Genomic DNA, 14,247 nt, shown 5'->3' with positions numbered 1-14,247 from the left:
CCAAAACACCACCCACAGAAAAAGAAAGAAAACCCATCCTGAACCTGGGAAAGGGTCAGCACAATAAAATAAAATTTAAAAATTATAAATAATAATTAATTATTTCTACCCTGTGAATGTTTCTCCCTCCCCCACCACATAGCTCAATCTTTATTGTCTGAAAAGCGTTTATCTGAAAGTGGGTCATGTCTCCTGGCGTTACTCAATCTTCCCAAATTTCCCCTGATTAGTCGAACGTGATATCCCCTCTGACATCTGAGTGATTGAGGTAGTGTGTAATGCCATTTTTCCCCTGAATGAGCCACATCAAAGAGGCTTATAAGCCGAGAGATGGCACGCCGGATAAAATAGTCGCCAACAGATTGTCCCCAAAACATCACCGAGGAAAATGAAATTGTTTTGTTGGAAGGTTTTTCCTTTAGAAACATTCAGCCTTTAGTACTGAACGTGGAGAGACAAGAAACCGACTTCAGAGTTGCTAAAAGGATGAAACCTCACTCACTTATGAACTGCGTGGTCCGATAGTTAAAAACGCTTCTGCACACTAAAGTCCTGGGGATTTTCTATCAGCCGCAACATCCAGTCTGCTCTTCGCACGGGGACACCGAAAACCATCGTGTCAGAGATTAGCGACAGCCTAAATTTGGGTAATACCTCGCAAATGACTGAATATTAAAGCAGAGTCATCCGAGACTAAAAAAGAAAAAGGAGGAAAAAAAAAAACAGTAAACCTGCTACTCAAAAAAAGAAAATACCATTTAAAGTTGGGATACAACAGCAAGTCATCGCTCAGGCATGATTTATATCCAAAGGGTTCAAAAATATCACCCTTTGGAGCAGAAGGATGCCAGGACTCCCCGAGGATGCCCAGCTGGGACGAGCACTGCCCCGGGGACTGGGGCCGGGGCTGAGCTCCCTCCTTGCAGGAGGAGTTGGAACTCCTAAGTACTTATCGGGTCGGTGATTAGATGAGGTCTGGGCAAAGTTTAGCAAGTAACAGCAGAGTTTGCATTCTGCCGATTTACTTCACGTGACCTTCCAGTGCTGAAACTTTGTACCAGAGCAAAGACTGCCGGGAGACAGCACCTTCTTCAGTCAAAAAATAAAAAGTAAATAAAAACAATATTAAAAAAAAAGAAAACAGTGAAATCTTGGAGAGTCTACAGACTTTTTGGCATTGTCAAATAGAATATTCTACTTCTGAGAGTAGACTTTTTTTAAAAAAGAAATATGGATTTCTGCACCACACCGTTCCTTGGACGAAAAGAGAGGCCCCAGGGAGGCTGCATTTGGGTGAGGGCGGTGTTTTTTCTGCTCGGTGCTGGACTTTGGGACGCAAACGCCAGTGAAGCAGCGCTTGGGGAGGAGAAGCCCGCTCGCAGCTCGCTCTTTGGGGGCTGCAAGGGGTCGCGCAGCCTGAAGCAGCCCCAGCCGTCCCATCTTCTCCAGCACGGAGCATTGGGTGTTGAAAGGCAAATTCAAGCAAGTTTTGTTCCTAAAGATGATTCAGACCCACCTTGATGGACAAGCAAATGGATATTTCAGGTTTCTCAAAGCTGGGCAGCACTGCTCGTGTCCACCTGGCATCACGGGGGTGGGCCCCGCGCTCCCACGCCAGGGAGGGATTTCCCTAAAATAAGCGGGTGCAAGCACAGCCATCGCTCACCGAAACAGCAGTGGGGAGGGCAAAGCGCGAAACGATGAAGATTAGCTCTGACAGCCTCGACTCCGAGTTTATTTTGGTACGGCAAGAGCCCACGAGGCTTCAAAGCAGCTCCCGGCGAGCGGGCGAGGGGCTGGGCGGCACAAATGACCCCCAGGGCGGCAGCAGCACCGCAAGGCTGAAATCCACAGCCGTTCCTGCCACCAGTTGCACCCAAAGCACCAGCCCTTTAACCTTGAGCATCATTATTTTTCTACAATTCAGGTCTGCATGCTTAAGACACCTAGGTTTTTCTCTTTTTTTTTTTTAAAAAAGGGAGTATTTTATTTAAGAGCTCAGCCTCCATCCTCCGTGGCAGGACAGACAAAGTATCAGCATTTATCTCACCACTCTGCACAGGGAAGAACAAGTTATTACCTCGCTGGGGCAGGGTCCAAACAAAACCAAAGGCTTTAGAAAGGAAAAGAAAAAAGAAAACAAGGAGGACGAACGCAGAGCAAGAGATTTCAAACCTGGTATTTCTAGGCTCTGCATAAGCTAGCCACGACCTTCCTATCTCTCTGGCCAGGGTCTTTATAACACCCAGGGCCATAAAACACGCGCTGCGGGAGAGCCGAGGGCAGGTTCAGCTCAAAAGCAGAGTCCTTCACACAGGGACCTCGGTCCCCTGAAAGCCATCCAGCCACGAACAACGTGTCCCCAGCTGCACTTCAGCTGCCACAGCCAGACGGGAGAGGAAAAGCAAACTGCATCTCTGCAACACCAGAGTCTGGAGGGAAAAAAAACCAAAACCACCCAATATTCGGAGTAGGGAAGCCCCTGCAGACACCCCCGAGGGCAGCTCTCCACCAGCCCCCGGGTGAGATGTTCACACCCCGTGCAGACATAGCTTCCAGAAGAGCTTTTTAGCGATGTTAAAGGTCTTGCTTCAGCCAAAACACACCTCATTGGTACCGTTAACTACAAGACGGCAGTGCAGGTGTTCACGGTCTATCCCAGCAGAGAAGTGATTTCTTACAAGGTCAGGTGGAGACAGGAAAGCAAGGGGACAGCACGGTGACATGAGACACCGACCAAGCGCTGGATGAGTGGCACTTGGTCTTTCCTTGCCTTCATTATTTTACTTCTTACCACTGAACGTGGTGTTGAAAGCGGGCATCAGCTAGGCAAGAAATAGGCACTCCACGACCGTGGGAAAGGCTGGCGAGAGCCGCACCAGTATTCACACATCTACCTCTCGCTGAGGTCTGTGTGGGTCTGGAGCAGGACCACCTTCTCCTACACCTCCACCTTGCCTCTAAAACAGGACACATGGTCCTACCAGGAGATGTGGGACCAATCGAAGACCACAATAGTCCAGTGCTGCCACGTGAAAGCCACCTCCAGCTCTCCATCCCCACCCCACTAGGAGACCAAGCGTCCTTGACTGAGACCCGCACCATCCCCACAGCATTTGGTGGGTACCGCTCCTCCACCCCAGCTGGACATCACACTCACTGCCCAAAAAACAGCGATACCCGCAGCACCCATGTTATCAGAGCTCAAAGTAATTAAGAAGATAAATCCACAAGGGAGTTACTCAGCTTAATTAGACTGAAAATTATAGCTTCCATCATCTCAGTATCTTTGCATCCACTCGCTGCCTTGAGATGTGCTTACACCGACTTTCTGCTCGCTTGGGACATAGCACCACGGACGGGCTTCACAGCAGGCACAGGGATCAGATTTTTTTTTTTTTTTTAAAAAACAGTTTTCAACACTCATTTGCTAAGACACATGTCAGCGGCCCCGGCTGCCTGCTCATTTCCAGCCTGCTTGGGGATTTGGCAGCTGGAGGTTTGCCTGAGCCACCTGAAATCATCCCTTCAGGGCTTTCAGAAGAAAGCAGACATTCCCATCACCATCCCCCGTGATTTTTAAAAGCCATCTTTAAATACATTAAGGATCTTTTTTTCCTTTGAAGAGCGATGACTCGCCAGGACACATTCCCGAGATGCAACGTGTCATTTTGATAAGGAGTGGCCGCGATTCACCCACAACGCATCCTGCTCCCAACAGCCCTGTAAATGGTGGTTAAGCACATCCTACCAGCACCTCGCACCTCAGCGGGACTATCCTAAGGCAGCTCGGGCGATGACTCACAGGAAGGGTGAAGGTATGGATTAGCTGGATTTAAGGGCTGGCTCTGCACCTCGGTGGAGTCACCGAGGGAAACGCGTCCCTCTGTGGAGCCCACCAGCCCCGTGGGGCTGCCCATGGGTCAGCAGGATGGGAAGCGGTCACGAGCTGAAAGGCTTGGTCAACCTTAAGCACGGAAAATACTTTTTCTCAGGGAAGAGCTAAGCCAGAGGCACACGGCAGAGATTTGCGGGCAGAAGGATGAATGAGAGCCAACAGGAACACCCAACAGGCAGCATGGACAGGTGGACACGGCACACATCTATTGAGAAGCCAAGCCACGTAAGCACCAAACACCTGGAGCACACCAACACCGAGCACCCAGACAACACAAAACCACCCCACCGGTACCACCACCAATGCCCATGTGGGAACATGAGACTGAAGGAGGCGGCGATGGCCGTGCATTAAGGAAGAGATGGCCACCGTATCCTACAACCTGCCCTGCACCATAAATAGAGTTGGGGAGGGCAGCAAGATGCGTTACACGGCGCCATTGAGATCTGCTGTAATTGCCAGAGCAGGGTCTGAATGTCCTAACAGCACCACCGGCTTCATACGGACAAGCACAGGGAACTAAAAGGCAGTACTAAAAAAACTGCCTGTGGAGGAGAAAAATAAATAAATAATTTTTTAAAAAATCAAATGGGATTTGGTTAAAAGTGGTGAAGGACGGTGGCACGGCGGGTCGGGAGGACACGCTGCTGGAGGAGCTGCACCACCATCCCGCCACCCTGCACCAAGCTGCAGGTTTGGGGCCATATCCTGCAATTAAGGGCTTATATCCCTTATAGTAAGGGTTTCTAGATCTATGTTGCTTACAGTTCTTGTAGTCCTATAGTCCAGCCTTTGACACGTTTAACCCATTCCCATGACCCACAGGTTTCAGTTGGCTGGAGAAGACTTTGGACACGGACAAATCAAGGACAAAAGGAGAGAGCACAGCAGGAGAAAAGGGCACATTTCCAGGCTGCAGGCTCTTCCCTGTAGGGATGTTCCTCTCCAAACCCTCTAGATACTGCAGGAAAGGCAAAGAGCATAAATACCAAATCCTTAATAGCCTCGTTAGTAAAACTGATGAGTTTACCATGACCTGGGCATCAAGTTAAAGAGCATTCAAGTGAGGAAGACCACGTGAAACCCATCACCCACCAGCCCCTGGTCCTTCCCAGCCCTGCTACCACCTCTGGACAGGTCTCTCTTCATTTCTGGAGGACCAGGCTAAGCCGAATCCCAACCCCACAAAACGTGTCTTACAGCAGGCCAGAGGCACACGAGGGCAATTGCTTTACACAACCAACTCAAGACACAGAAAGCTCACGGGGAATTTCTTCAGTTTTGCTAAATAGCAAATTCTTCACTAAGATGTTTTGCAAACACCTCGGGTGTCTGCCAAAGCTTGAGGTTTTGCTGCAATAAAAGCAGTCATTTTCCTGGCCCAAATTGTAGTTCATGCTGATATTCCTTTAACCGCCACGAAATGCCTCTGTTTGCAGAACGGGTCAAAGAGCGACAATAACACCACAAAAAACCCAACTCAGGGCTTCACCTATGCTACCTGCTATTTATTACACCACCGACTAACTCAGAAGGTCCAAAGTCCACCTTCACACTACAGTTAGGCTACTCCTGTGGTTTCCTTCCCAGGCAACTACCACAGTAAGGGTACACTACTTTTTTGGCCAGAGCTACAAACTAATCGGCATGTAAATTAAAAGTCCAACGTGCCCAGAACTGCATTGCACTACAGCAAATGGAGATCAGCCTCAAACATACATATATATATAAAAATACAGATACAAACATACATAGCCTTCTTTCTTGGTCATCAGAAAGGATGCACGCATTCACGTTCAGGGTCATTATTTTCTACACCTGGTTATTGGCAGCAGAGAAGAATAACAAAGCAAAAAATCCTCCCTTGTAAATACATTCTTCAACAGCAGCCAGGCTGCCTGTGACAAATACCCTCGGTTAAACTCCTTCCTCAGGGCAGAAAAGGGTAGGACCGACTCGACTCATCCCATCCCATCCCACCCCACCCCACAAGACCGGCACAAGCCACGCGCTGCCTCGGGCTCCGGACCTGCTGCCGTCCCCAGGTTTCCGTCCTTCACCTAGTTAACCCAGCAAATTGCTGCAACCTGGGCTTGTGTGCATTGGGATTCCCCCCCACACACCCAAATTTCACACCCTTAAAACAGTACGAGGGCAGGAATTCTTAAAAATAATTTTTAAAAAAGGCGAGTTGACTAATCCCAACCAGCAAGAGGGCATAAAGCAGGAATCAAGCAAATTAAGCCCTGCTGGAGTCATTCCCAGGGCTGTGCCCCAGCACCTGCGCTGAGCTCTGTATCACTTAGCTCAGTGGCTCTCGTCTAACCCCAGCACAGGTGTGTTAAATGCACAACGAGCAGAAAACACGGTTATTTTTGCAGCGCAAAGCTCCCGGCACGGTATGCCCTGCGGCGGGACGTGCATCCGCACAGCGCTGGCAGAGCGCGGGGCAAACTCCAGCCATCTCCTGCCCGCCAAGCCACCGGCGCCCATCTCTCACCTTCCTTGCACCTGCTCACGGCCATATAACCAGTGGACTGAATGGTATTTAAACACCCAAGTTTGGCTCTGCTTTCATCCCCTCCGAGCCGTCCCAGGGAAGCCGAGGAGGTCCCCGAGCTGCTGCGGAGGTGGCCGTGCCCTTGGCATGGTCCCCAGCTGCAGAGAGCCGGCTGGAGCAATCACATTTTACATGTCAATGATTTTCTCTCCGCGACTGCAGCTAATAACGAAGCAGGATCGGGAGGAGACCGGGGATGCCAACGGGTCCGGCTCCTTCAGCAAGACGGAGCTTTAAATAAAAATCCCAGCATGGCCTCCGAGCTGTCCCTGCCCTTTGTGGCACGACACAGACATGTTCTCATAATCTAAAATAAAGAAGAAAAGAAAAAAATCCAAAACCTTCAAGTATAACCTGCTTTTCCTAACAGCAGCTGCAAACGGCGGAGGCAGGAGTTCAGGAGCTCTGCAGCAGAGGTCCCGTGGATGTCCTGGGACTGAACCCCAAACTTTCCGTCCCCCACACTCATTCCCAGAACTTTTTTCTACGCGATACACAGAAAATCTTCTCTCTCCTTCCCAGCTGCTCCTCAACCCCAAACCAGCACACAGGCCCCCGCTAAAGGTGAATCCTCCCCGAGCCTTGAAGGATAAATCATTTTCAGAAAGGTTTTATGCCAGAAGGTTCATGCCAATTCATTGACTCAATCAGTGTGTGATCACACTGGCGATATTTATTCGCTTTTGAAAAGTCTCTCCCCAGGGTCAGAAACCACCAATTCATTCCAGCTACTTTATTTAATACAACAACTTTAAGTGAAAACCAGAGAGTTTTCTATACCCAACACCGGCCATGAGAAGAGGCTTTTTTAATGCATTAAGTTCTGCTGTCTATTAAAAAACACTTGGCAAATAACAGTCACTTTGCACAATGGGAGAAAAAAAGAAATTAAGAAAAGAAATAAATACCCTGGTTTCTTACTCATCCAGAGCCTGCAAACCTTCTGAAGAGCGTATCTCAAGCTGCACAACTCCCCAGGAGCAGAAAGGCACAGCTTATTCCCTAGCCTGGCAGAAGCACTATTTTGCATGAGGTTTAGAGGCTACGCTTAAATTAACAATTAACGTATTTTAAGAAGTACCTTAAAGAGAGCAGAACATCCAGAAGCAAAAGCAATTATATTTGTTTTAGTAATATGAAGAGTGGCACCTTACAATAACAAAGGCTAGCCACGCAAACAAGTCCGATCTCCAGTTTAACGCTGCAAATCAAACCGTTGCTGGAGGTGGCATCCTCCAGGAGCGATGCCCTCCCGCCATCCTGCACAGCACCCAGCTCAGAGGAGAGGAGCGGAGCGTCCCTGTTATCTCATTACAGAGCAATGCTGGCATCTGCACAGGCTTACGGGGATCGGACTGCGGTTCCCTTACCTGCAGTTTAGCTGCATCAGCAACAGGTTTACTTTGGAGGGCTCTGGCTGGAGAGGAAGGAAAGAGCCTTGCAGGGGGCTGCCTCTGCCTCCTGCTTCAGCTAAATAGGGTTTGAGCAACTCCCCTGCCCAGCTGCAACCAGTTGGGCTGGGCAGCGCTGCGGCTGGGGACGTCCCACCACTACCACTCTCCAGCAGGAACCCCGGGGACGCGGCAGGAGCAGGACCGGCCCCAGGCAGCCTTAGAAAGGTGTTTGCCCAGGGTAACTGGGCGATACGCAGGTTAAGCAAAGTTCCACCAGTTCTCCACCTGGAAGAGGTTTTTTGCAAGCGGGAGTCCTCGATGCCCCTGCCTCCCCTGCTCCTCTTGCACGCGCTGGTGCCAGGGGCTCCAGGACCAGGTCTTCACCCTTTACCACACAGCTCCTCTTCTGCTAGGATGCAAGTCGCACTAAATTCATGTTTGTTTCTGCAACAAAATAAAATCCACAGCCAGATAATCCCAAAGTCCCCAGGTGCTGCATCAGGAGTGAGAAGAGTATTATAATGGTCTCCCCATAACTATTTACCCAAGTGGAGTCCTACGTGCTTGAAGGTTGATGCAGTTTTGGAACTACTCACATGCTCATAATTAGGCAAAGCTGTTAATTATCTTGTTTGACGGGGGCTATTAAACACCAGTCATCCCTGCTCTTAAAGGGGCACAGGTGAGACATCACCTGGAGAGGGCCTCCACCATCAACTGACAGCTGCTGGTGTTTCCAGGATGGGTTCCTCCCCAGTTTAAGTGCTCCTCAGGACAGCACTGAGTCTAACACAGCAAATTTCATCAGCATGGCTTAACAAGCATGAACTTAAACACCAAGAAAATACTGTGTGTCCCACAAGGTCCCAGGAGATCTTCCACAAGCATCAAGTGGAAGTTAAGGGCTCTCTACACAACACGTAGCAGCTCCCATTACAGCCCAGCAGGAAGGAGAGGCGGGAGGACCTGAGAAGTCCCATTCAGCTGCTCCGAAGCAGCTCCCCAGCAGTTTCTCTCATCCTGGTTCAATCAGGAGGAGGAAGGACTCCGAGGGAGGTACCGTTGTGGCTGTGCTAATGCAACACTGCGCATCGGATCGATAGGCTTTTAGCAAGACAGCTGTATTGATTCCAGTGAGGAGGATCATCCGCCTTCCCTCCCTCCGCATCATCCCTCAAAAAGCCTCATCCCCACCCTGCCGACAAGGTTATCCAGGAGGCCCCACATCTGTGCCTGGAAAGTCATCTCCTGAACCCTAACACCCCACCGAAGCTATCCTGTGCTCTTACCCCTTGTTTCCTCTGATCCCTCCCATGTTCCTCCATTAACGCATCTTCTGGCAGCCATGCACAGAGGGTGCATCAACCCCCAACTGCTCAGGGCAGGGCAGCCCTCCGCAGCAGGTTGTCTTCTCTCCACCACGCTCTCGGAGGCCTCTACCGTATACGAGCCAAGCGGAGCTACAGGCCACGGGGCCGAATGCCCGCATCCGCACAGAGGTGATGTCCAAGCGAGCACCAGGACCCTCCTCAATGCTTTCCAAGAGCAGGCTAGAGACCAACGCATCTGCTTTATCTTGGAGACCTCCATCAGCAACTCGCACCCTCAGGCTCAGCGTCTTAAGGCTGTTGGGTTCGTCGTGGTTTTTAAAGCCTTCTTTGCTCTTTTTCTTACATACTCAAAGTCACGGGAAACATTTTCCTGCTGCTTCAAAGCCCAGAGCCGGCACAGACGCCCCGTGCAGAAGACGACCCAGCAGGACAGTCCTAAATTCCACTGCAGCGCCAGCGCTCAGCCCCACAGATGACCCATAGGGGTTCAAGGCACCATCGGTGGCCCCAGCACCTACCACACCAGCTGTGTCCCTAAAACGTCCCCACAAGACAGACAGACACCAGCAGAAGGGCCAGCACTGAAGCACCAGCTCTCATCAAGAATCTTTGTTGTTACTAAAAATAAATTAAAAATTAATGACACGCACAGATTGTCACCAAATCCCCATCACTTCCCGAGTGCCTCATCGACAACTCCCTGGACAGCGACGGGATCACAAGCAATGCCCCACAGGCATCTTACACCCATTCAACAGACGAACAGGAGCATAAACTTAATCAAGTTAGCTTAAAAACACGACACAGGTTAATTACCTGATCATCAAGTTCAGAATCAATTAATCTGGTTGTTATAACCAGCCCATAGATACGGATAACACAGCTCCCTCCTCCCCGGGGATGCTTGCCATCACATCCGTGCACTCGCCCGACGAGATGCTGCGGTCGGCACGTCGGAGCAGTTCAGCCACAGCTTTCCTTGTGCTCCCCTTCAGATTTTCCAAGGGAAAAAGGTTTTCCAATCCTGAGACTTAGCTTTTGAAGCGCTCCTGAGAAGGATGGAGGTCAGCCCGCTCACAGACAGCCCTGCTCAATCCAGCAGGGCTTCTTAAATTCACATAGGTTCAAAGGAGGAGCAGCCAGATTCACACTTCATCCTGCATCCATTTGATATCAACAGCCAAAAAAAATAAGTGGCAACCCCCAATATTACATAAAAGCTGTCCGCAAAATGAGTTACAAAAGCAGAAATCTGCAGCAAAGTTAAGCCCAGGAGACTGGCACGGAGACAAAAAGCGGTTCCTTGAGAGGGCTGGTGCCAATCTGGCAACGTCTCCACGCTGACCACGGTCACAGGAAGAATTTAAAATGCTAAAATTCCCATTATTACAGTAGATGATGCTGGCACTTTACAGTCTTTCAGCAAAAACCGTTCTGAAGCCAAGCACTTTTCTCGATGAGCCCCTGCCTAGCGTTATTGATGGCTTTCACTAAGCATATTCCCTGGATCCTGGCTGCCCCGCAGCACTCCCGGGTAGCCTCGGGAAGATGTGGAGCGCAGGGAGAGGGCTCCCTCCCCATCAGTTATCGCTCCGTACCGGGCGGATCTCCCGTTGTGTGCGAGGAGCTCTTTCATCAGGCCAAGTCAATCAGCAAAGATCTCTCCGGACACAAACCTCTCACTGGGAAGGGGGCGGAAACCCCCAAACCACACGGGGTGCATCCCCAGCCCGCTTTGGCCGAGGATGCCCTGCATCCTGCCCGAGTATCCCACAGCCACAAAATAATAATAAAAAAAGAAAAAGAGAAGGGGAAAAAAAAGCGATCTCTTGTCTAGATCCCAGGCTCGGCTTAAAAATCAGCACCCGAGCTTCCCACTGTCACAACGGCCACTTTTTAGGAGCAAATCTGGGTTTCTCTCTGGGAAGCGACGGGGAGGGCGGCTGGCTGCCACCCCGCTGGCACACCGAGCGCCGGCCTGGCGGTGCGTAGCACCCTGCGAGGCCATCAGCCATGTTACCTTCCCCGGCTGCCATGAGGAAGCGGGTGCGTTTGGTCGTACCCCCGCCGAGGGATTATATTCGGGAGTTGCAGAACGAAAAGGAAACTGGGCACCTTAGGAGCATTTCGGTTACTTACGGCAGGTGTAAAGGACTGGTTTTTTCCCCTCTCCCTCCACCCTCGTGTTTTAGGAACACGAGGAAACAAAATCACTCTACGAGGGTTTGGGGAAGCCGAGCGTCTTTTAGCCGCCTGTTCGCCCGCTCCGGTGACGGACCCCACGAAGGACGAGGCCGCCCCAACCCCGACCCACGGGCGAAGTTCCACCCTTCCCTGCAGAAAACCGGCCACGTCGTTCGCCCGGGCGGCTGAAATCCCGGGAGGTGCCTCTCACCCCCCGGGGGGGGGGGGTGGGAGAGACCGGTACCCGCGGGGGGAGGCGATGCGCCGGCGGGGCGGGGAGGGGGGTCCCCGCCGCTCCCCGGGCACCTGCGGGCGCCGTCCCGGAGGGGGGAAAGTTGCGGGTCCCCTCCACGACTGGGAAACAACCCCCCCTAAAATACAAGGACGACACACACACACACGCCCCCGCCCCGCTCACCTTGGTGTAGAGCTGCGCGGTGGACATGGCCGGGGCGGGCGGCGCTAGGCGCGGGGCATGGGGCCGGCAGGCAGCGAGCGGCGCCGCCGGACCGACCGACCGACCGCCGGACGGACGGACGGACGGACAGACCGACCGACCTTTACACCCGCCGCCGGCCGGGGCGCGGGGAAGGGAAGGGAGCGGCGCGGCGGGGGGGGCAGGAGGAGGAGGAGGAGGAGGCAGCGCTGTTCCGCCTCCGTCGCGCCCCGCTCAGGTATGGGGCGGCTGGGCTGGGCTCAGCTGGGCTGGGCTCAGCCAGGCTCGGCCCCGCGCCGCCCAGCGCCCTCCCGGTCCCTCTCCCCGCCGGGCTCGGGCGGGGGGAGCAGCGCTTTGCCTCGCTGCCTGCGTCGATTTTTTTTTTTTTTTTTTTTTTTTAAAAAAAAGGTCTTCTTTTATACCTATTTTTCCTTTCCCTCCCCGGCCGCTTCCCCGGGGGTCCCCAGGAGCCCGCCCGGCTCCGGCCCCCAGCCCCGGGCAGGGTCATCCCGGCGGCGGGAGGGAGCCGCCTCGCTCCCTTCGCTTGAGGCGCCGAAACACACCGTATTTGGGGTTGGGGTTGGGTTTTTTCCCCCCCCTTTTTATTCTTCTCTTCTTCCTTTCCTACGCAAGAAGAGTGATTAAGCCCCCAGCGGGTGCCCCTCGGTGGTTTCAGGCTCCGCCATCCCCACCAGCCGCTGAGCGGTTGGGGATCACCCATATATCGGGGTGCCATGAATGGCTTTAACGGGGTGTCCTCTGCCAGGACACGCCTGTGCCTGGGACGAGCAGCGTTGCCCACATGAGCCCACTGGAAACGCATTCAAGGAACGCACCAGGGACGGGTTTTTCTCTGTCTTCTGCCTGGAGGTGGGTTTGGGTTCCCACCACCAACGCTGTCTGCGCTCCCGGGCACTGCTTGTGTGTCACTCCACCCTACACCGACGTCAGGAATTGTTTCTTGGGCAGAAACAGCCAAAAATTGTCCCCGGCCTGTCGGTCCGTGGCCACGCTGGCTCCCTCCGTCCCCTGGGAGCACCCTGTGCTTCAGTTCATGCTTATAAGGCACTTTTTGAGCCTGAGAAGGATGATGCAAATGCAAAGTATTCCTAGTTAATCACTATTGCTATTCATCATCATTCAAGGTATTTTGCATATTAACTAAGCAGGCAGAAAATGTGCTCAGCGGGGCTTATTCTCTGCCACAGTTGTTTACTCTGCAAGTGGGGATCCCTCCTCCTGTGGTTTCGGGCTGTGCCGCTCACAGGGCACCCGCAGCTGGTGGCATCTCACCCTCTGCTCCTCATCCCTTGGGGGGTGCAGCTCCCCCCTTTGGCATCTTTTCCCTTAGCCACCCCAGAGCCTGGCAGGGAGCAGCGCCGATTTGGTGGGAGGACAGCCAGCATCGCAGATATCTCTCTTTTCCAGCTCTGATGTCCTTGGTGAATCCAAATAAATTGCAGGTGGTTCTGGGGGAAGTTTGGGAAGGAGCAAAGAGGGGGAGAAAAACCTGCACCCTGTCTAGAAATTACCCTGGGTAACACACTTGACGGCGTAATCTCTCCAAAGCCTCCAAGATAGCTTTGTCGGGCAAACAAAACTTGCTCTTCTCCTTTTATTAAATCAACTGTAGAAACAAAATGTGAAGTACCGGCGCCATCAGGAGTAAAGGTTTCGGTGAAGCCTAGGTAGCAGTGGTAGCCCAGAGGCAAAGCACAGCCGTTCCTATGAAATACCAGCTGGTGCCGCGTGTGATTTTCCATCAAATTTATCATAATCTAAAACTTTAATTAAAGTTAGAAAATAAAAACCCCAAAATACATACAAAATCCCTGAAGCGTGTCCTAAGTGCTGAGTTGCTGGAAATTGTCTCCTTCAGGAGATGGAAATTTCTTTCCATTTGGGAATCAAAACTTGTGTTGATCATAATATTTAACGAGCACTGACTCTTAAATAGCATTTTACGGTACCACCTCTTGCATTCACGTCGAAGGCACTTAGAGGTGAAAATGAACCAAATACCAGGGTTTTTTTCCCCTCTAAGCAGAGCCAGTGGCTTCCTTGCAAGTACAGGACGGGTGTTGGAGTTGTGTGCGCTCCCCCAGATGCTCACAGGTCCCAGCCTTGTCCCTGTGTTGCAATGACACATGGAGACCCCAGGGACAGATGGATGGACGGACAGATGATGGCACGGAGCGGCGAGGGGCTCTGGAGGGCTCGGCGAGGCGGGCAGGGTGCTGGGGTTGGCACTTGAGGTTAGGAACAGAGTTACCTGCTCTGCAACAGGCACCCCATCATTCCACATCAGCTTTGGGGTTTTATTTAGGTAGAGGAGCGAAGGCGAGTTTGCCATTGAATTCAGACGGGCAGTAGAAACCAGCGTTTCTGCAGCGAAATCCCCTGACCCCCAAACTACAGTTACAGCATTGAATTTCAACGCACGA

The 14,247-nt window shown here is 52.0% G+C and overlaps 1 protein-coding gene across 2 annotated transcripts in view; it reads right to left on the bottom strand.

Moving 5' to 3' along the window:
* The window catches only part of LOC143173127 (unconventional myosin-Vb-like), a 153,759-nt gene extending 141,843 nt beyond the window's left edge, over positions 1-11,916 (bottom strand). For both annotated transcript variants that reach the window (XM_076363201.1, XM_076363200.1), the window contains exon 1: positions 11,786-11,916. In XM_076363201.1, the coding sequence (XP_076219316.1) occupies positions 11,786-11,812 (27 nt within the window). In that variant the 5' untranslated portion in view covers positions 11,813-11,916. The remainder of the gene's footprint in view (positions 1-11,785) is intronic.
* Between the last annotated feature and the right edge of the window lie 2,331 nt (positions 11,917-14,247).

The sequence above is a fragment of the Aptenodytes patagonicus genome, chromosome Z (assembly GCF_965638725.1).
Source record: "Aptenodytes patagonicus chromosome Z, bAptPat1.pri.cur, whole genome shotgun sequence".
Lineage (NCBI taxonomy): Eukaryota > Metazoa > Chordata > Aves > Sphenisciformes > Spheniscidae > Aptenodytes > Aptenodytes patagonicus.
This window is presented reverse-complemented; position numbering and strand designations above follow the sequence as displayed.